General features: G+C 42.3%; 1 protein-coding gene across 12 annotated transcripts in view; it reads left to right on the plus strand.

Moving 5' to 3' along the window:
- ARID1B (AT-rich interaction domain 1B) overlaps positions 1-23,555 on the plus strand; it is a 434,060-nt gene that overhangs the window by 327,862 nt on the left and 82,643 nt on the right. For 10 of the 12 annotated variants that reach the window (XM_083176326.1, XM_083176327.1, XM_083176328.1 and 7 more), the window contains 3 exons: positions 4,337-4,516; positions 12,512-12,830; positions 16,505-16,633. In XM_083176326.1, the coding sequence (XP_083032452.1) occupies positions 4,337-4,516; positions 12,512-12,830; positions 16,505-16,633 (628 nt within the window). The remainder of the gene's footprint in view (positions 1-4,336; positions 4,517-12,511; positions 12,831-16,504; positions 16,634-23,555) is intronic. The other 2 variants (XM_083176330.1, XM_083176334.1) reach the window with 1 other exon arrangement.

Genomic DNA, 23,555 nt, shown 5'->3' on the forward strand with positions numbered 1-23,555 from the left:
CACCCGATTCGGATGGATCGGGCAGAGAAATCGGCCCAAATCGTATGTGCAGACATGCCATCCGACCCGATGCGCGGTCCCGTGCGCATCGGGTCGGGGTCGGGAGGTCGGACGGGCTGCACATAAGATTTGGTAAATCTTATGTGCAGCCTGGAGGCGGGCGGGGGACGCGGCATATGGGGAGCTGAGCGGGGTGGGCTGATGCAAGGGAAGGCGCACTGACCTGGGCGAGTGGGCGGTGATCGCCGCAAGCAGCGCCGGAGCAGTGAACGCGGTGATGGGTACCAGAGACCCTGTACTGTAGCGTGGGGGAAGCCGGACAGCAGCGGGCACACATAGAAATGAATGGACAGTCAGTGATTGGCTGAGAGGTCTCTCAGTCAGAGAGCTCCCAGCCAATCACTGGCTTTCCATTCATTTGTGTGTGTTTTATTACTAGTGTATGTGCGCCCGCTGCTGCCCGGTCCGGCTTCCCCTACGCTACCCGGCAATCTGGTCCCCTCACAGTGCAGTAAGTAAACTCACTGCCTCTTGCTCTGAGCTTGCAGCCCGCGCCCCCCCCCCCCCCCCCCCCCCTCCCGGCTCCCTCTGACAGCAGCTCCCCGGGGACTGCATGTGATGAATCGCAAGCGATTCATCACATGCAAAACTTGGCACATCAAGTGCAAAATCGTATGTGACCCCCCCCGGGGAGTTGTCAGTAGATTAGGTCCGACCTGTCCTTCGGACAAGTCGGCCTAATGTATGGGGGGCCTTAGGGTTAGGCTGTGGGAGGTGTGGAGGTTAGGGTTAGCTGCGTGGAAGAGATAATGCACTTAGAAGGGGTAATTAGGGTTAGGCTGTGGGATGCAGGGTTAGAAATAGTGGAGAGGGTTAGGGTCAGGCTGTAGGGGAGTTTAGAGTCAGGGTGTGGGAAGGGAGGATTTTGAAGGGTAGTGGAGTGCTCTACTCCTCCTGATACTATTATGCCATTAGAATACTCTGCATGCCACTATTATGCCATCAGAGTACAATGCAGCAATGGCCCTTGTGTTGCATAATTTTACTGGCCCTGGGGACACATGGCTCCCTGCCCCGCTGTCCAGCCCTCTGTTGTTACTACTATTAAGAGGCCATAGGCAATTCTGGCACTTATGTATTTCCCGGGCGCCCACTAAGCAATTTGACCCGTTTTAGTGACATACGAAGCGTTTGATGCAATCTTACTAAGTAACTTATTCACTGCTCTTTTGCCGCGGGCTTTTAGGGTGCGATTGCATTGACAGTACTACAATTTGAAACCACCCCCCCCCCCCCTATCCACGCCACCCCAAAGCGTTGCAAGCACAGCGAGCCCCCACTATACAGGCCCCCCGAAGCGCAGCGAGCGCCGCGAGGGGTGGCGGAACGCATCCTCCTGACCTTTTCATACCCCCCCATACACGTTGGCGTGGAGTTGATTTTATATAGTGTGGCGAGCGCAGCGAGCCACTGAGCCCGAAGCATGGCGAGCCCTGTGGGGGGGACGCGAAAAACATGTAAAGTAAACCGCATCCCCTTGCTGCGCTCGCCACGCTTCGGACTCGGTGGCTCGCTGCGCTTGCCACACTATATTTATTTACAGTTTCTTATATAGTGCGGCAGATTCCGTTGCGCTATATAACATCATCTCCACGCCGGTGTGGATAGTGGGGGTATGAAAAGTTCGGGAGGATGCGTTCCGCTGCCCCTCGTGGGGCTCGCTGCACTTGCCATGCATCGGGGTGGCATGGATAGTGTAGGGGTTTTAGGAACACATTCACACCAGCCATACAATCAGGGGCTGGCTGTCAACTTTCAGCCTGGGGGCAACACAAGCGAGTGGCCCATCACCATCATTTTACCACCCTACATAAACTACTGAGATCGCATTGCATGGATCGCATGGCACTAAAATGGGACATGCGATGCGATTTCCTTGCGCAAGCGTACGTATGTTAATTAGGCGCCCGGCTACTACATAAGTACCGCAGTTCCTTTTTTAAAAGCCATGTAATACAACATAAATATAAATTGCTGCATACTGCATACTGATACATTGAAGGTTAAAAACTCATTGAGTACAGAGATTTATTGGAGCCAATATATTAAAAGTGAGTGATGTCATCTGGGCCTGGGGAGAAGGAGATAATATCTGCTATGCATACTGGCAGGAGTGTAATTGTCTGTCAACTTGTGCTGGATTCCAGATTCCCCAGAATGGCATGTCTAGTCTCTTTCCGATTGGCTCTTCTATGGGTAGACCTTGAACTGTAGACACTTTTAGCACATAACATGTGACTGCAAAATGCCAAGAATTTTTTCTCTCTGTCTCCTGGGGCAGATTGTTTTCTCTGTTATGAATATCTGACTGGTAGACAGCTGTCCCACTAAGGCAGCCATGAATCAGCCACCTCTTTCTTACACTGCTGCACAATTTCCACTCAGACAAATTCAAAAGTGGGTATGTTGTAATCTCAGTGGAATGTGACCCATTTTCCATAGAAAGAAGCAAAACATTCAGTTTCATCTGTTCCATGGTGGTATATTTTAGTGTTAAAGTACAGTCTGTGTCTAAGCAAAGAGACTGTTTAGAATCGGACCATTCTCAGCAGCTAAAAACAAGCTCGTCTTTTTGGGATCTTGACTTATCATTAGTGGTCATTACTCAATTCAAACATACTTCCTTTTGCATTTCAAGATTTTAAGCAAAGCGAGCAAGGTTCCTAAGGAGTACGAGAAACAATTCCATTTTACAGTATATCAAAGAATAAGGGAATTAAAATTGTAGTTTTTATTAAATATCCTCACTGGTAACAAAGTCCCCCATGCCCATATATACAGCTGTGCTAAAATGAAAGCAATAATAAGGGAATGCTTAATAGCAGACAGACTACCCTCAGTAGCATAACTATAAATTCTGCCAAAAACTTCCCTGCTATGTCCCCAGCCTGTCAGGCTGCAGGAATAGTCGCTGTGCGCATGCCCACACTGTCTATTCACAGGGGACAGCAGATGACTCCCAACTGACCCACCCCACCGCGGGATACTGCCGGCTCCGAGCGGGACGCGGGAAAGTCCCAAAAAAACTGGGACAGTTGGGATGTATGCTAAAAGCAGCGCTGACTGTTCTGACACCTGCAGCTATCAGTTTTGGCAAAGCAGGAACAACGCTGTAACTGGATGTGGCAACCCTCTTCTCCGGGTAGCACATGAGATCTCACGTGAGTAACGAGATCTCGCACATGCTCAGTACAGCTGACCACACAGGCAGATGCCGCTTCAGCTGATGTACTGTGCACACAAGGGGGCATCGCCTGAGAGGGAGAAGTTATTTGTTCCCCTGCTCTAGTGGATAAGATGGTAATGCTTGTTGTCGTTGTCCATTCCTGCTTTGCCTCAGTAATGAGGAGAAGCAGGAAGTGCTGTAGTGGCGCGATAAGTGCAGCCATAATACACATCTCCCTTTTTCTCCTTTGTTATTTACTGAATGTGGTGACCTTGCTATGGATAAAATAAAGTGCACTTAAAAGTCAAAACACCATTTCTATTGCTGGCAATACTTGTAGTTTCAAAATCTGCAAGTTTAATCAACAAGATAATTTGGTACTTATGTAGTAACTGGGCTGCCGATTTTTTGATTGTATGCCTTAAGTTAAGGCATACAATCAGATGCGATGCGATGCGATATCGCATCGCATCGCATCCGATATCGCATCCGATATCGGATGCGATGACCCGATTTTTCCATAGGAATCAATGTTAAAATGATTCCTATGGAAAAATGGGTCCTTTTCATACCCCTACTATCCAAGTGGGCATGGAGTTGGATATAAACCTGTGGCGAGCGTAGCGAGCCACCGAGCCCGAAGCGTGGCGAGCGAAGCGAGCCCCGCGAGGGGACGGTATTCGTCCCCTCGCGGGGCTCGCTTCGCTCGCCACGCTTCGGGCTCGGTGGCTCGCTACGCTCGCCACAGGTTTATATCCAACTCCATGCCCACTTGGATAGTAGGGGTATGAAAAGGACCCATTTTTCCCATTGAATTCCATGTTAAAATGGACTCAGTCCATTTTAACATTGATTCCTATGGAAAAATCGGGTCATCGCATCGCATCGCATCGCATCGAATCGCATGGTCGCATGCGATGCGATGCGATCTCCCGATCCGACCCGATTTAGAAATCGGCAGCCCAGTTACTACATAAGTACCGATAATTTTTTATCAGGCACATAAACCAGATATCCCATTGTAACCTTAGTTACTACCTTTTTGATTGTTTTATAGCATATTATCGGTACCTTTTAACTTCTAATTTTTTCTCTCTTTATTAATTACAGTGTATATGCCCAATGTGCAAAGAAACCACCAACTATCACAATATGTACCGCAACAGCCCGGGCCATCCATGTCTCCCCATCCTTCCCCCGGAGGACAAATACATGCTGGGATGGGAAACTTTGCACAGGGAAATGCCAGTGGGAATTATGGACCTCAAATAAACCAGTATGGACCACAAGGCAAGTGAAACACTTATAACACATTACGCTTAGAAATGTACCTTTGTTGTAGCCATAAAATAATATGTTTATGTTTCGTACGGGATCGCTAACTTACCTACAATTTGGATTTGATTTGTTGTTTCTACCACTTAGAATTGTAAATACCAGATATAATATTTGCATAACTATAGTTAGAAGAGGTTAAATCCGAAACCTCATCTGCAGAAAATCCCTTTTGGGAGTAGCAGTTGGCTGCTGGTTACCGGATTACAAGCGCCAGCCTGGACCCACATCTACAAGTGTGTGGGCACCCGGACTTGGCTTTGTGACACGTCCAGCTGATATGGGCCAGCCCGGCAGCTGCTGGATTCATTGTCTTTAATGTTTTGGCCCATCTGTTTTCTGTCAGAGCCCTTGCCAGTGAATTACTAATCAATTAGCAAAGCATGGGAAGATGACTGGCTTCCTTATTCATGGATTTCCCTCTATGCTCTTTCATTTATTTGTCTTTGGCACTGGTTTAGCTTAAGTTGTTTGCTGTCTTCCAAATTACAAGATTTATATCTTTATTAACATAAAAATATCCAGGGCACACGCTTTTCTTTTTCTTCCAGTTTTCTATTATTACAGATTTAGGGGCTGATTAAGGATCACCCGGTTGGGGTTTTTGCATGCACATTTCTGCGCATGTGCAAACCCCAGCACCGAATGGCTTTGGCGTTACACAGCGTTTTAGGGTGTCCCCATGAAAAAGCTGAGTATTTCCCTGGGAACGCGCGCAGGCCGATGGCTACTTGCGGGGACTGGGGTACTGACATCACATGATGTCAGCACCCGACGGAAATAAGTCAGTTCAGACTGATATTTATTTCCGAAGGGGAGAGAAATCGATCAATGGTCGGTGACCTTCTAATGATTTCACTCCCCTACGGCCACCTGCGAGGGGATGTGTTATTATATACATCCACTTGCATGGTACCGAGGGGATTTGTTGGAGGGAGGGGGGGGCATTTGGTCGGGCAGCATTGAGGGGCTCGCTAAGCAGCGAATGACTGCTGCTTAGCGAGCCTTACTGAATCAGGCCCTAAGTGCGTCACACTAAGGTTAGCCAGTGAGTGTATGTGTTACATCTCCTCGCATGCAGCCGGTAGCAGGAGGAATCATTTGATGGCCGACGACCATGGCATGATTCCTCCTGCCTTCTTAAATAAAAGTAATTCTGAACTTACTCTACGAGCACTAGGATGAAAATGGGGCGGGCATCTGGGGTCCTGTGATGTCCGCTGCCTGCCCCCAGCAGGGGACGCCCATAAAACGAAGAAAAAAAAGGGAAGTGGAGCGCTAAAGACTAAAAAATATATATATAAAAATATATAGCAGAAAACATAAATATTAATACATTTTGGTGTGAAAAATAATAATTAGATCAATTGGGTATCACAAATTAATGAAAACATTTATTAGGCATCTAAAATAATTAATATATTCAAATATATATATATATATATATATATATATATATATATATATATAAAATATATTCAAATTGGCCAAATGACTGGTTAAAAGTATAGACAAGTGTTAAAATAGGACTGAGCAATTTAATATGATCACCCGCTTATGTTCATAGTGGTCCTCAATGCATACGTCCTCCTTGTATCGATATTGTCACTGGAATTGATGATGGTGGGTATCCATATAACCTGGCAGGGTCCTTGGCACTGTGTCATGTACACAGTGCCAAGGACCCTGCCAGGTTATATGGATACCCACCATCATCACTTTGTCCTCCTTAGCTGGGGCAGGGTCACAGGCTGATGGAAGGAACCCCAGTTGTTGAGCAGGTAGTGGTGTCCCAATTTTGAGTTCCAGTGGAGGGAATTTGGACCTTGGACCATTTGTTGGTTATATGTCCCAGCGGGGTTGGTAGTATATAAGCTTCGATACAACGAGGACGTATGCATTAAGGACCACTATGGACACAAACAGGTGATCATATTATATTGCTCAGTCCTATTTTAACACCCCACTCCACTGCACCCCAGTAATTTATCTTAAAACTAGCTGGTAGTATATCAATAGAAGTAAGACGTTTCTTTTTTTTATTCTGTATAGTATCCACATTGATTTTGACCATTCCCAGTGATCGTGTCACTCAGGCATAGAGAGAGAACTTGTTTGGACATTCACAATTTGCCAATTCACACCTGATATGACATATTGCTGTATCGTATAGTATCTGGCAACTAAAGCCTATGCGAAAGAAAGCAAAACACTTTTCCTAAACAGTGGATGAGAGTTTGGCTCATGACTTGCAAACTGGATGGCAAAGTTATTAATCTAATGTTTCACAGTCTCTTGCAAACTCTGTTTGCAGTGGCTATGATTATTTGTACAGAACGTATAATATTTCAAGCCAGATTTTTGACACAAGCTTATTTTAAGTAATACTGTTTATAAAAAGCTCAAGGTGCATTTTTCCCTTCTAAAAATAATAAAATAAATAAAAAAGATCAGTGACAGCTTTGATTTGATAGCTAGCATATTGCCTTAGAGGCCTAGCTAAGTTCAGTAGTAAGTTTCTTGCGCAAAAATGAATGTAGGTTAACTTGTGCCCTTAAGCGTCTTTTTTTTTTTCCTCGAAAAGCTTTGTGCATTTTATTATTCCCGGTTTTAACCTCTTCACCAAAGTGCTTGAGTACTGTGATTAAGTGATTTGATGTCTAGAAATGCTGGCGGGGGGTTCATGCTGCAGGCTGGAGATGCTGCTTCAGCTGTATTAAATGAAAATACCCACTTTTCGCCTCTGGCTTTTCTAGGGCTGCCTAAAAATCTGCTTTTGTAAAAGGACATAGTGCGTTACTTTGTAGAAGCATTGTATACATATATCCAAACTGTCTATCTCTTGAAGGCTTAGTTCCTTGTTTTAATATAACTTTGTCCGATCTCTTCAGTTGTATTGATCTTTTTGGAAACTTATGTTTAGTAGTTTCTGACACAAAATAAATTGAAATGCTTTAATTATTGGGTGATTATGCAAGGTATTCTGCACACCTATCATGGCAATTTTAGATTGACGGGGTTCCACTATCACACTGTCATGCTTCCGAGGGATGTGCCCAACACCCCCTTTCCCTCTTAGAGCCACTTACATGTATGCTTAGCTTTGAAACCACTTTGCTTTCTAAAATAAAAAGGCTGTGTCTGAAAACACAAAAGTACATAAACAAAAGAATCATGCCTTTAAAATACATTGCAGAATCTGTCAGTTTGAGAATTTACTGAACTATAGGATATCTTTAGGAAGCATAGGTAAGTTTAGAGATCTTGGCCTGCTTATAATACATGTTTATTGATTTGGTGATGGAAGGTATGGATGTTTCTGTTTGAAGGAAAAACTAGTATTTATTTTAGTAAGTTTCTAATATAGTGCAGCATATATTGATGCATTTTACAAGAGGAGACAGTGCTGAATAATACGGTGACCCAGCAGTTTAGCCAGGGGTCAGGAGGATGGAAAACTTGGATAAGAAGGGGGATATGTATGGACTGTACAGTGGGGATGTTATTGGATAGGAAAGGTATACTGTATGCTTAAGTGGTTGGTTCTAGAATTTAATAAGCTTGTCTGAAGAGGTGAGTTTTCAGGGAACGCTTGTAGGTTTGGAGACTGGAGGAGAGTCTTATTGTGCATGGGGTTGTATTCTGCAGAGTGGGTGCAGCCTGACAAAAGTGCTGCAGTCGGCAATGTGAGTGAGTAATTAGTGTGGATGAGAGACGTAGATCTTGTGAGAAACAGAGAGGTCGGGTTGGAAGATATTTTGAGATAAGAGAAGAGATGTATGTTGGTGTAGTTTGGTTTATGGCTTTGTGTGTGAGTAAAATAATTTAGTATTGAATACGGTAGAATACAGGTAACCAATGAAGTGACTGACACAGTAGCTTTGCAGAAGATGAATGTCTGGTGCCTGGTAAAACGGTGAGCAATTTTGTATGTGGCTATGATGTGGCGCAATTGTTTTTGTAAAAGTACTTTGTATAAATAACATTTTGTTAAGTGTGTTTTATTTATTCTATATTTTTTAATTTATTATGTTGACACATTTTGTAATGGTATTTTAAGTTTTAACCTTATTACAACTTTTGAAATGCCTTGTCTCTTTCATGGGGGTACTCTGATTTTCTGTACAAGTTCATTTCAGTCTGTTATGTCTGGGATTAAATGGCATATCAATTTAAGCCTGTTGTTTCCAGGCTAGTATTACTGCTTGTTTTATCTATAAAGATTGATCGTTTAGGCAGTGTAATAGGAATGATACTGTACTCTGGCTTGCTACACATGTGAGCATGTTTTTGCCAGAACAATAGAGCATTGCCATTACAATCCATTATTTTCACGCAGGACAATTTGTTTGCATAACTACAAGACATTATTTTTGAAAGCACCATGCTGTGTCGGAACAATGAATGAGCCATCATCCCAACATAACAGATGGTAATGTGTGTCTAAAATGTCTGCATATTCCATTGGATTGCTGGAACAAACCAGTGCTTAAACAGTTAACATCAATACAGGATATTTTCATGTGTATAACTATTTTAATTTTCTTTTTTAATATTATTTTTCCAATTACATGAGATAACCATATTTATTTGTAGATCTGATGTACTTAACTTTTATTTAAAAAACGTTTGAATTTTACAAACACAATCATTTTATAATACTAAATTAGTCCATATTTGTTTTGATTGTGTAAGTGTTAATTCTACAGACAGATGCCAACATACCGAATAGTGGCCAGAAAACCAGCAGTGACAGCCTCCTTTATATTGACATTCCAATCCCATTTTTAAGTATGCAGTGCCGGTCAGCATTACATTGGGGGGTGGGTGAGTGTTAGGTTTAGGCCCTCGCAGCGGAATTAGGGATAGGCTGCAGAGCCAAATGGTTAGGTTTAGGTGGTGTAGTCGAAGTGTTAGGGTAATATTAGGCACTAGCAGGGAGGGCTAGTGTGATCCTGTGGAGAGGGAGGTTATAGTATACTTATTTGGCCTCTGTTTGGTTGCCCCCCTTGGTATTTTAACCACTGGCCTCCCATCCCCCGGTCATCTGTATGTATCCTAGTAAATTAATGTATGTATCCTTAGTAAATTAATACAGTAAGAAAGCTAATGACTCTTATCACCTGGCTGAAATCAGGAAGGTTATAATCCACCATTTTTAAAGTATTTTGTTTAGTTTCCTGGGACACACGCTTCCTGGAGCAAACCACAGTACTCTGATAACAACTTTTATCTATAGCAAGTGATAGTAGGTAATACAGATGTGTCCTCATACATAATTGCTGCAGTTGCATCAAAAAGCCCCTCTTGGTACAGCAGGCCACATAAGCTACTCTAATGTAGCTTGAGGTGTCTTATTATTTTCTGAAAATGCACCTTATACCCATTTCACACTGCAGCTCTTAACTGGTATATTTTTTTGGCCTTTTAAAACGGTTAGAGCTGCAGTGTGAAAGCACCAGTCGGCATTTACCAGTTACAAATAACCGGTATTTGCAAAGGTCAAAAAGCAGAGTCCTACATGGTTCAGAGCCGTTTTTTATACAGTGTGAACGGCTCTGAACGGTATATAGGACTCAGCTATGAGAGCGCAGTTCATATGTAATGAGCCTCTCATTACATATGCGCATATGTAATGAGTGGTTCATTCATATGCACTGCATGCATTATATTTGTGCATATGTAATGAGTGGCTCGTTACATACTTTATGCACTACGCTGTCGTATAGCTACTGTCTGTCCTGTTTTCACACTGCAAACCTGCTTGAGACCCGGTATTTATGTGCAGTGTGAAAGGGGTTTAAAATAGTAATATATTGTTTTAAATACAGTTTCAAAATACCGGGTCTCAAACGTTTAGGCAATGTGAAAGCAGCATTAGTTGTAATACGATTCCACTTGTATAAATACAGTGCATCCACAAAGTATTCACAATGCTTCAATTGGATTCAAGTCTGGGCTCTGGCTGGGCCACTCAAGGACATTCACAGAGTTGTCCTAAAGCAACTCTTTGAAATCTTGGCTTTGTGTTTAGGGGTTGTTGTCCTGCTGAAAAGACTAACCATCACCCCAATCTGAGGTCAAGAGTGCTCTGGAGCAGCATGATTCTGCCACCACCATGCTTCACTGTAGGGATGATATAGGCCTGAGTGCTATTAGTAGAAGACAAAAGAAATTGGCAGAGATTTTTAGGGTGCACTCTGGAAATTATATAGTGTAACTTGTTCAGTTGATTATGTCATATATTAAAATGTAACCTTTATTTACAGATTTATTTAAAGAAAGTGCAAGAAAGTTTAAAAATTGTGGTTAAAACTGGGGTTAAAGTGTTTAGTTTTTCATAGTCTGAGAGTCCTTCAGGTGCATTTTGGCAAAATCCAGGCGGACTGCCATGTGCTTTTTACAAAGGAGTGGCTTCCATCAGGCTTGAATGGTGGGTTGCTGCAAAGATGGTTATCCTTCTGGAAGGTTCTCCTCTCTCCACAGAGGAATGCTGTAGCTCTCAGAGTGACCATTGGGTTCTTGGTCAAAACCCTGACTAGGTGCCATCTCCCCTGATCGCTCAGTTTAGACAGCCAGCTCTACGAAGAGTGCTAGTGGTTCTGAACTTCTTCCATTTACGGATGATGGAAGCCACTGTGCTCATTGGGATCTTCAAAGCAGCAAACATTTTTTTCTGTACCCTTCCCAGATTTGTGCCTCGAGATACTCCTGTCTTGGTGGTCTACAAACGATTCCTTTGACTTCATGTTTGCTTTGTGCTCTGACATGAACTGCCAAATGTGGGACCTTATATAAATTGTTGTGTGCCTTTCCAAATCATGTCCAGTCAACTGAATTTACAACATGTGGACTCCAATTAAGCTGTAGCAACATATCAAGAATGACCAGTGGTAACAGGATACATCTAAGCTCAATTTTGAGTTTCGTGGCAAAGGCTTTGAATACTTATGTGATTTTTTATTTTTATTTTATTTTTAATAAATTTTCAAAAATCTCCCAAAAACATTTATCAAGTTGACATTATAGGGTATTTTGTGTAGAATTTTGAGGGACATTTTATTTTTTATTCCCTTTTTTGGAATAAGGCTGTAACATAACAAAATGTGGAAAAAGTGAAGAACTGTGTTTCCAGATGCACTGTATCTGTGTATGACTGAATCTCTGAATCTGTACACAAAGTGCTCCTCTCTCTTTCCCTGACACACTTTATCTTCCCTTCTCACCCTCCCTGACACACTTCCCCTCCCCTTTCTCTCTCCATGACACACTTCCCCCCCTCTCCTTCTCTGACATTGTTTCTCCTTCTCATTTTTCCTGACACTTTTTCTCCCATTCCCTAACACACTTTCTCCCCATCTCTCTACCAACACTGTCTCTCCCTCTCTCTCTCTGTCACATTATCTCCCTAACACTGTCCCTCTTCTTTCTCTACCCCCTCTCACTACCTGATACTCTTTCTGTAACTGACACTATCTCACTAACTTTCTTCTCTTTCTCTTGCTCTTCCCCCTCTCTCTTTTTCTGACACCCTCTCATTCGCACTAATTTCTCATCCTCTCATTTACTCTTTTTCCATGAAACTACGTCTCTCTTGCTCCTCTCTGTTTTTCGCTCTCTTCCCCTGACACCCTCTTTGTCTCTATCTCGTTAGAATTGTACTGACAACGGCAGGGGGGATCCTTTCAAGATTTTGATATGGGTTCTATTATACCTCTGCATGTCCCCTGGGACCTGGGACCCTGAGAATGGCTATTTGTCATGACTTGGGTAACAGTGTATGAAGACATGTCTGTAGCATACACCATTCCACATAAATACCATAATTTTACTGGCAAATGGATTTAGATCCTCAAAGCTACAGCAACTAAAAATACTGTACAAATGCCAAAATGCTACTGTTATATGTTATGTAATAATATAAAAACATTCTCATTTGTATTATTTAAGGTAATTACTCAAGACCGCCATCATATACTGGAGTCCCAAACACGAGCTACAGTGGTCCAGGGCCTGGCATGAACATGAATGCCAACAACCAAATACACGGACATGGACCAAGCGGCTCCATGAACATGGGACGAATGCCAGGCAGCACGGTGCAAAACAGACCATATCCTGGAAACATGGCCAATATGACCCCTAATTCTCATGGCATGTCTCAACAGGGAGGTCCGGGGATGGGACCACCCATGCCTACTGTGAACCGTAAGGCACAGGAGGCAGCAGCTGCAGTGATGCAGGCAGCAGCTAACTCTGCTCAGAACAGGTATGTTTGGTTGATGGATTTGCTTAGCATGTTTTACATGTACACAGTAATTTCCTTTCTGTTCTTCAGCAGGTTTACCGATTAGATATAGAAAAAAATATTGTCCAAAACAATTTCTAAGTCTCCTCACCCTAATACATAATGGCCATTAATTAAATAGGATTTGTGTGTTTAGCATTTTTTTCACACTAATGTGGGTATTATTAACCCTTTGAGTGTTAACATCTCTGTGTGAGATGTGCAAAATATCCACTAAAAATGCAATCGTCGCTCACATTTGTTATATAAATTAAAATAATAAATGTTATAGCTTTCCTATATAAGGTAAACAACATTACAGGTCATTATGATGAATACAAATGTTTGCTTGCCAATTTTCACACCTATTTTGGCAAATTCACTTGTCATTCAAAGGGTTAATCAAGAATAAATGCAAGCCTTTGAGCTACACAATTCAGTCATAAAAATACAGATTCAAAATTTTAAGTGAAGTCCACCAATTTTCTTTTATATAAAATACAGTTTACCAGATGCGATCAGCACTGATGTGCATACTTGCATTTCTCGTGTATCTATTATCAGGATTATTGGTGGCAGCCACCCTGCTAGAATGCAGATCTCAATAACTCATCAACTATTCCATTTTCTCCACCAATGCTCAACTTATTGAAAATTGCTCCCACTGAAAACGGATGTGTAACAAATTAGAAAAACAGGGATTTTTTTTTTACTGCAGCTTGTTTGCGATGTGTTGTAATGTAAAATAAGACCAAAGGCAATTGTTAGATTTTTTTTTGTCTAGCCTAGATTATTATTATTTAACCTTTTGAGTGCCAAGTGAATTTGTCAAAATTGGTGTGAAAATTGGCAAGCAAACATTTTTATTCCTCATAATGACCTGTAATATTCCTTATACAGGAAATATAATCTTTATTTACACAGCATTTTTTTTTGTTTGAATTTATATAACAAATGTGAGCGACGCTGGTATTTTTAGTCAACATTTCGCATATCTCTCACAGAGATGTTGTCATTGTAGCTGATATTTTGTGCATCTCTCATAGAGATGTTGGCATTTGGAGGGTTAGGTATTTATATAGCACCATCATATTGAATTGTGCTGTACAGTTGATCCATTTCTAGTTGAGAAGGACGTGAAAAATTCAGGTTTGAAAAGTTCAATTTCTTGATTAGCCAAAATGCATTGATTAAGGGGACCAATAAAATATAATTTGTAAGAAATGCAAGAGTTGTCCAGAGTGTGCTACATTATCAAAATTTCAGAAACATAAGTGGTTTTATTTTGGTTGTTTTTTTTTTTATTGTGGATTCACTCAAGTAAAATCAATATTGTATATTCAATCATTATTTTCTACTTCCCTGTTAAAACATTTAACAGAAGAGTTTTACTGATACCAAAATGTTCCTTGTAGTCCATCGTTACTAACCAAAGTAATTTTGGTATTAATTCTGAGCTCGCCCAGAAATCAGCACAGTAATAATTTGCAGATAGAAGGTATGACCCCTTTCCTGTAGATAAATTAGGCATGTCATGTCTCCCACATACAGTACTGAAAATAAGCTTTGTTTTCTTTACAGCTACAGTACCACAAGGTTATTTAAAAATTGGTATTGTTAATGATGCCACATTAACTACTCCAGGTGTGTGTGTGTGTGTGTGTGTGTGTGTGTGTGTGTGTGTGTGTGTGTGTGTGTGTGTAAAACTGTACAATAAAAAGTTAAAGAGAAATGCTTGTCTGCAGAAGAAAAAGAGGAGGTTCATATTTGTGCTTTGATAATTCTTTTTCAAATTAGTTTTAGCAAAACCTGCTAAAATACTTTGTCATAAACACTTGTTTAAGCTATTGCAAATAATTTTCATTAGGTCTTTACTGCAGAGGGTTTATCCATATTTAATGGCTCATGTGGGACATACAAATCATACAATAACTGGTGTAACTGTTGGAAACCTATATTTAATTGTTAGATTGGTTGTTAGTGCTTGATTTTTATTTATTTCACATACATTAAACTAGTCCCAGATTTCCTATATTTCATTATTTTTTTTTACGTGTATTTGAAAGTGCACCATTTTCTCCTTCCATTCCTATGCTCATTTTTATGATTTAGAACACAAAACTTTACCAATAACAAAACATTTAAATGCTCATATACTGTACCAAGGGCCACATTTAATTGGCTGTGAAACTACAATTAGACTGAAAGCAGTGGCTGTGGTTATTCAATTGAAGGCCGCAACAAGCCTGCAGACTGCAATTAATGCTGATTTCTATTTAACCTATGTTGAGGGTTGAAAATAAATCTGTGATACTGTAAGTTGGGCTTTCTACCATTAACATGGCTGCTGTGAATGCATTATTCCATAGCAGTGTGCACTTAAACAAGAATCTTTTGGTTAATACATGTTAGAATAAGATATGCTGTGTAAGGAAAAGGGGCTTGTAATTGAATAGCTCCGGACATTGGGGTTTATTCTGGTTGATTCGCAAGACTGCGAATTCGCAGCCTTGCAAGCCCACCAAACCCCGCCTGGCGAATGCTGGGCCACCTGCCCACCCTTGCAGCGTGTGACCCCACACACAGGCTGCGAATGGATGTTTAACATAAACATCCATTTGCATGCTGCGGGGAACACCCACATCTTTCGATGGTCACCTACCATCGAAAGATGTGGAAGGTGCACGCATATAAAAGTGACTTTCAAGTCACTTACATATGCGTGCACGATGGGATGGAAATGGGCGGGCAGCAGACATCAGGTGATGTAAGCTGCCTGCCCCCTGCACCTGCGTCACAGCCTCATTAGCATGACAACGCCCAGCGCTTCCATGGGAATACCCATGAAACGCTGGCCATTCGTATATGCTAATGGGGCTGCCTGATGCCCCTCTTCGCCCCCGACCGCTGTCCTGGGTGTGTGCACCCAGCAAACAGACTGTTATCCATGGTTGCATGCACCATGCATCTGCAGATGTGCAGAAACGCGCTTGCGCATGCACAGACGCTCACCATCGGTTCACAGAGGGGATGCAAATGAATATGAATAACCCCCATAAAGTCCAAAGCTTACAAGCCCATTTTCTCCCTTGGTAAGTATTGACCTAATTGAATCCGACCCCAAGTATGAAAGTAGCTTACCAGTGAGGTATTACTGAAATTAGATTGATGTTGCTATTTGTTTATATTTTTCACAAACCAGAGCAGCCTATGCGGAATCCCTAAACAGCTGAAAAAGCCATGCATAGAATGCTTCTGTAGATTCTACTCATAGAGCTCTTCTAAACAGGGCATAGAGTTTCTATGCTCTTTTCTGTATGGAGAGTTGGGAGAGAAACTATGCCTCTCTATGTAGCCATTTTGGTTTCTTCCCTTGTCTATTAGGGGTAAACTTGGGGTTTGTCATGTAAAATCAGGTAGATTTAAAATGATCTGCACATTATCATTGTAATTTCTACCTCTGTTACATCAGGTTCTACCAAATTTTGACATTTCCTTAGTGAGGTTTTTTAGCTCACCGCATGAAGACACTTATTTTATTTTAAACTTTTACCTGAAGAATCTTGGGTATTTTGGGTATTTTTTCAATGGTGAAAATTTGGCTCATTTCATTATAGTATATATAAAAAGAAGCCTGTTCTTTTGTCCTGCTTTAGGCCACCATACATTAGGTCGCCTGCTTATCCCAGCCAGTCTGGGGCTGGCGGACGCCCCATGTTTTCCTCACAGCATCCCAACTATGGCAACACTCAGGTTCCAATGATGCATCAGCCTGATCAGTACGGGTAGGTAGAACTGTACTTGCTTTGGGACCTTTTGACCTTTTTTTGCTTTGTTTTTTCTTCTTTATATTTTTATTACATATTGTTTGCATACCAACTCTCTGCTTTTTTTGTCTATTTGTAGCATGTATTCTGTCCCATGGTGTGGTAACTAGCAATGGATGTTTTAAAACATGCAGTTGTAAGGCCATATACACACAGGCATCTACAATGCAATGTTAAAAGGCAAGTAAAGTGCCTCATTGCATTCTTGTATGTATTTTCTCTGATCAAGGCTTTAGCGCATCACATTGCAATTGCATTGCTCTTCCATTAAGATAATTGTAAGTTTTCGCGTTTGCATTAGATGCACTGAAATTTAGCATAAATCATTAAAAAGTGCAAATCAAGTTAAACACAAGTAAACACCCAATTATATACAGACTCACTTAGGACCAGAAGTACTAAGCATTGAAAAGTGATAAAGTGGAAAGTGATAAACTACCAACCAAACAGCTCCTAGCTATCATTTTTGAAACACAGCCTGTAGCATGGCAGTAATTAGCGGACTGGCTGGTACTTTATTACTCTCCACTTTACCACTTTTTAAGGCTAAGTACATCTTTTCCTTAGCATGATGGTTTGTGTTATCACAGCTGCTTACTTGAATTTAATTTGAGTAAGAAATGCGTCTTAATGATAACTGTGTCTCCATTGTGCATGTGGCCTTAAACTCAAAGCCTTAACCCCTGCAAGTTTTTTGTTACTATCCTGGATGATAGGAAGCGCATGTCTCTCAGGCATTTGCCGCTGTGTCCTGCATGGCCTTTGATCTTTTTACCCTTTGTGCCTGCAAGAGTGGCTTTGGTGATCCCTCACAAGAGTTGTTCTGTTCATTTCACGTTTTACCTTTGTGACAGTCATATGATATGTTTTCATCTGGGAAAAGTGCTGTGTGACAGATGAAAAACGTTGTTAATAATATCAACAGAATTATTTTTGCTGTGGTTACTCATAATAACAGAGATTTTGAAAAATAAAATGGTCTAACCTTGGATTTCTGCATTGAAACGGGCTTCCCTTTTAAATTTTTTTTTTTTTTTTTTTAAAAGACTAGAAAAGTGTTAGTATTTGTTGCCTCGTCTCCACGCCCTTATGGGATTTTCCAGTTTCTGATTTCTGCGGCCACACTGTAATCATTCATACATCTGGAAACAAAACACCTATTTTGTTTTTGTGTATGGGTCAGGAAACATTGTACATACAGTACTGCAAAATATATGGTACATTAAATTATATTAATTATAATCCAGATACAATTCCTGTACTAAAAACAAATGTTACTGTTGCTTATGTAGTGTGAATTAGGTGCTATTTTCTTATGCCCCTGTGTAGTTGTGTAGTTTATTATTTGTTGTTGCAGCTTGTCCCAGGATTAATGAGTCCAATTTCATTACATTACATAGACAAGATTGGTCTACCAGTGTTGTAGCCAGTCGGATCTATTCCAGCATTGGAATGTGAGAGTATATTCTGGCTGATGGTGGCTATTTGTGGTGATCCTCCAGCATGTCTCTGATAATGAGCTTATCCAGGGGTGGTCAAAACGGTCCTCGAGATCTACCAAAAGTCCACATTTTCCAAATCACCTAGATGTTGCACAGCTGTAGTCAGTACTAACTGTCACATTTTCAAACATGCTGCATTCATTCCTACTATAGATCCACAGGTTGCCTGAAAAACATGACATGTTGGTAGCTCTTGAGGACAGGTTTGTCCACCCCTGAGCTATCTATTTCCATCATACTGGCATTGAGCACCAGGGTCATTTTGGGATCACCCCAGCGGTATTGCCTGTGTTGTACTTTAGGTAAAAAAATAAGTGGGTATATTTGGGCAAAACACAATAGTTCACGGCTACAAATCTGAAAATTATGATGAACCTCGTTAAGAGGAATATTTACCAGTTCTCTGGCCCAAGGCCGGATTAAGCCTTCAGGGGGCCAGGGGCACTTTTGACAGGGAGGCCCCCTCCCACTTGTCATTACTGCCCGCAAACTGCACGGGAGAATATTACACTGTCAATACACAGAGTAAAGGCAGTATAAACTTGATAAATGGGTAACTGCAGGGGGTGGGGGATTAAGATAAACATAAATATATGTTATATAACATCTATCGTTGCTGCTGTTGATGGTAATTAGAAATGATGTTTTTGTGCACATTTTCAAGAATTTATTTGCTGGACAGAGCATTCAGGTGCAGAGGTAGCGGCGGATGTGGCCACCGGGAAACAGGGCCATTTCCCGGTGGGCCGGTCTGGATTTGGCCGATTTCCCCCCTGACTGGGCCGCCACTGTCTCCCCTGGCTGGGTTGCCGGGTCGTGGGATGACTGGGAAGGCTGCCAGTGATAAAGATGGCGGCGGCCGGTGGTCCTAGAGGAGATCTACTGCCCAAGCTCCTCTTCCTCCCATTGTCCTTTGCGCTGCTCCACGTGTGTTCAGTCTTGCAGCCTAGAGTAGTGGTGCCCAGCACTGTCTCCACCCGGCTCCTGCTATCAGAGCCAGACTGTACACCCTGGACCCCTGCTGCCACTGAAGAGAGGCAGCCTGTAAGTGAACGGCTTCTACCCGTTGGCACACACACACACACCCCTGGCAACCCCTGTTAGCACCCCCCAGCACCTGATAACACCCCCCCCCCCCCCGGGAACCTGTCAGCACCCCCCCCCCCCCCTGGCAACCCGTCAGCACCAATCAAAAGGCCCCGTCAGCTCCCCCCCCCTCATTCTAGGATTTCTCCCGGGCCGGATTTCATTACCAATCTGCCCCTGAGTTTAAACCAGCCAGCAGCCTTATATACCCCAGTGCACAGTATCTGTTGGGTCTAGAGCACAGCCCAAGCTTACACACCTGCATCAGATACTGCCTCAGCACCTCCTCCAAATCTCACTTATGGGTCCTACATGAGGACTGACAATCCTCTCTGGATCATTTAGAAGCAGCCCCCAGTCCTACCCCACAGCACACACACAACCGTGCGATTCCCCCTTGCTCCATGTACAGCAGCGGCATCTCCTCCTCCCCTCAGATCAGTTCCATGGCTTTAGTGTGTCCCCCCATTTCCACTACCCACCACATCCCGCAGCAACCACTGCCAGATACATAGCGGCTCCGTGAAACCTGCCAGATTCTGTTATAGAGATCTAATGTCTGACTGGTGGAGCTCCTTCATGGCTTGGTGCCCAGCAGCAGGCAGCTGCATCCAGGAGTTCCGCCACTTTAATAGTTTAGGCAAGCGCTAGAGGAGGTTCATTCAGCCTATTTTACTGTAGTACTATAATAATATTTTTTGTGACACTTTACGTATCTCCAGAGTTTTTGCAATAATATATAGCTGTTAAATGAAATAAACATGTACATACAGATGGAGCCATGTCCCGTTCTCGGTCTGCTCGACTGAGATTTTGCAGGTTGGATTCAATGTCCTGCCTGCCGAGCATTGAGAAGGGATCGTGGCCGCGAGAAGCAGCCGGGAATCAGCGAGTTGTGGCCGGGAGCTCGGCAATTCCTGTCCGTTCTTGGCAGAACGTGCCCTACTGCTTGTGAAGTCGGACACGTTCTGCCGAGATCCCTGTTCAATGCTGTCGAGGAAGACAGCATTGAATAGGGCCCTGCCGCCATTTCCCCCGTTGAGAATGTCAGCAGGAGATTGAATATCCCCCATAGACTGATACACAGATAAACAAGTTTCACATATCAAAATCAGTGAAGTGGTTTAAACCATTTAAACGATGCTGCCCCACTTGACGTCTCACACCACATGTTATATTAAAGATAGGTGTTTCAGCACATATCTGTACCTAAACTCTAGCCTAGAAAGTGCATGCCCATCATTTTCTTCACCAAACAAAAAGCAGTTGTTTTTATTTGCAACCTTCTCTGGTCAGCAAAATGTCAGTTGGATGTGAACTCAGCAAGACAACCATTTGCAAGGTTTTAAGCATGTTTTTATTAAGGCTAGAAATCTCATTTAATGACGTGATAAAGCTTGGTGCCTCAATGCTATTGCTGTTCCATTTACCTTTTATATTCTGCAGAGCAGGACAATCTTGTGGTTACGCAAGGACACATTTTGTAGCCTTCTAAAACTCTTACGACTGTGTTGTGCCAGGTCAGGCCTTTAATTTCATTTTGTAGGAAAGGAATTTATACGTTTGTTTTTGAAGAGTTTTGTTTTCCGTGCGCTGTGGGTTTTGCTGACCATGAACTAAATAATCTCCTTCATATCCCATCAGAGAAGTTTACTTGATCTTCTGTATTTCAGTTGTGCCCTTTACTAGATTTGACCCTTATTTTGTAATCCGCGTACAGCAGGAAATACTGCATATTTTACTGAAATGTATTGGCCTGCTCTTGAGATAAATGGAAGTACATGTGATGGATGTGAAAATATGCCATAGCAGATGTGTACTTACACATTCTAAGAACCCCAAATTAAATGGTACACTGCCACATAGGTGGAAAGAAGACACAGGACTGTTGTAGGGGTAATGGACTTCAAAAGCAGTTGCACCCTCTGTTACCATGGTAATTCTGTCTTTAATCTGTAGGATTGTATCTTGCAGCCTATTGAGTTATGAAAGGCAAAAAGGGTCATTAACAGGGGTGGATCCAGACGTGGGGCTGCAGCACAGGCCAGAATTCAAATAGAGGAGCTACACCAACTGCCATTGACTTCTGGCCAGTAAGGATTAAAGTGGCAGTTGGTGTGGTTCCCGTAGTTGAATTTTGGACTGTACTGCAGTCCAATCCTCTGGAGCCCCCACTGATCATTAAAGTAAGAACTTTCCTAATGTCCAAGATTCATTCTGAATGCTTCTGTGTAATAGGGATGCATCATAAGAGTTATTGTAGTATAAATGGCCACTCAAACTGGGAATGCTATAGCAGTAGAATACTCTGTTCTGTATGTGACCACACCTGTAGCTGCATGCAAAATGCTACGTTACAGTGCTTTCCAGTAAAATACTTTAACCTACCATTCTGTATGTAGATACACCGGCAGTCACACACAGAATATAATAATATAGGAATGCTGCATATCATTTTAATCAACAGAAGATACTTGTGTGTCCTATTCACTCATTTTTGTGTGGGGTATTGGAAAAAGTTGCACTCGAAGATGTGCTCAACACTACTGAGTCATGTCATGTCATGGTGCGACTAGAAAGGCTATTTAATCCGTAAGGAAGCTAGATGTATGTGGACACATCTGTAAGTCTTGATTCTCAGAAAACAAATTATTAAAAAATATATGGTCTGTAGATTTTGGGATGCATTTCTTTTATCCTTTCAAGATAATGTACTGTAGATCTTGAAGTCCTTGATCTTTTTATTAGTTGTTCTTCTGGTTTCCACACTACAGCGCTACATACTATGTTAGAGGATTAATACAAATCATGATTTGAGATCATTACTATAAACTCCCTTGAAAGCAATTCTAGAGACCTGCACTAAGATGACGCAGGAAAATAGCTTTTAAGATTGTCTCTTTAGTTGCCATGGCAGTATAGCACTTACAGTACTATATGTTGCGTGTTATGCCTTTTGACTTTTATTTATCCTGCACAATTCCTGGGTTTCTTTAGGTGCTGTGCGGCACAACATCCATAATAGCATCATGTAGCTGTACAGTACATACTGTAAGATTTATTAACCTTGTTTTTTTCAACATTTCTGTTTACATGACCAGTGAATGTGTTTTTTTTCTTTGTTTTTCGGAATACAGATCTGTACTACTGTACATAGTCTTGCTTGCAGTTATTTTTCTATTCAATACAGGTACAATACTGATTTTTCTGGCATCATCGGTTCCAGTACTGAGCCGGATTACCGATTTTGCCGGATTTTCGGTGGTGTACCCTGAATTCAGGGAGACCCCCGCAGTGTGACCCCCCGAAGCTTGATTCCCCCTTCCCCAACCCCCTGCAGCTTGTATCATGTTTACAAGCACCCGCAGCGCATCTCAGGCTCACCTCATCAGCACGGCACCGCCCCTCCCCACAGCGTGAGTATCCCCTTCCGCACTCCAATACACTCCCACTTCCCTTCTAAGCCCTTCTGCTGCCGTCCTAAGCCCTCCCACAAATTATTCTACAGTTAAAACACATTAAATCCTACCTTCCCCCTGGCACCCGATGTGTCCAGATTAAAAGAGGTTCCGGACCATCGGTTTACGGAAAATCTGGGTTGTACCTGTATAGACTGAACGGGACCATGCATCAACATCAAATCATGATCGAAAGCAGCTGAAAACCCCAAAAACTGATTTTTTAAAAAATAATATTTCTAGACGTGCAGTAGATTGACTAAGTGACTTAAGATGCGTACACATTAGATGAGAATTTAAACAATATGCACAATAGTCATAATAACATTTTCAGGTCCAATATATATGCACTAGAAGGAATGGGATCATTTGGTCTACAGCAAATTGGTTGACAGTCATTAGGTCGACATGGCTTTAGGTCGACACAAGCATCATGTCTACATGGTATAGGTTGACAGTCAAAAGGTCGACATGGGGTTTTTGACTGTTAATTTGACCCGAATGTCGACACAGTCAACATGGACACTGGTTAATGTGCACCACGTCCCCTCGCATGGCTTGCTGCGCTCACCATGCACGCTATTTTATTCTCCCACCACACCCTAGTGGATGGTAGGGCATGAAATACTGCCTATCAAGAAACAGTCAAAAACCCCATGTCAACCTGTTGACTGTGGACCTAGACCATGTCACCTGTCGACCTAAAGCTATGTCAACCTAATGGCGTCGACCTAACGATTGTCGACCAACTTGCTGTAGACGAAATGACCGTATCCCAACTAGAAGTGCTCCTAGAAGTGCTCCTCTGTCGTCTGAACATGCATCTCCATCTGA

Source organism: Crinia signifera, chromosome 3 (genome assembly GCF_055691185.1).
Source record: "Crinia signifera chromosome 3, ASM5569118v1, whole genome shotgun sequence".
NCBI classification, from domain to species: Eukaryota; Metazoa; Chordata; class Amphibia; order Anura; family Myobatrachidae; genus Crinia; species Crinia signifera.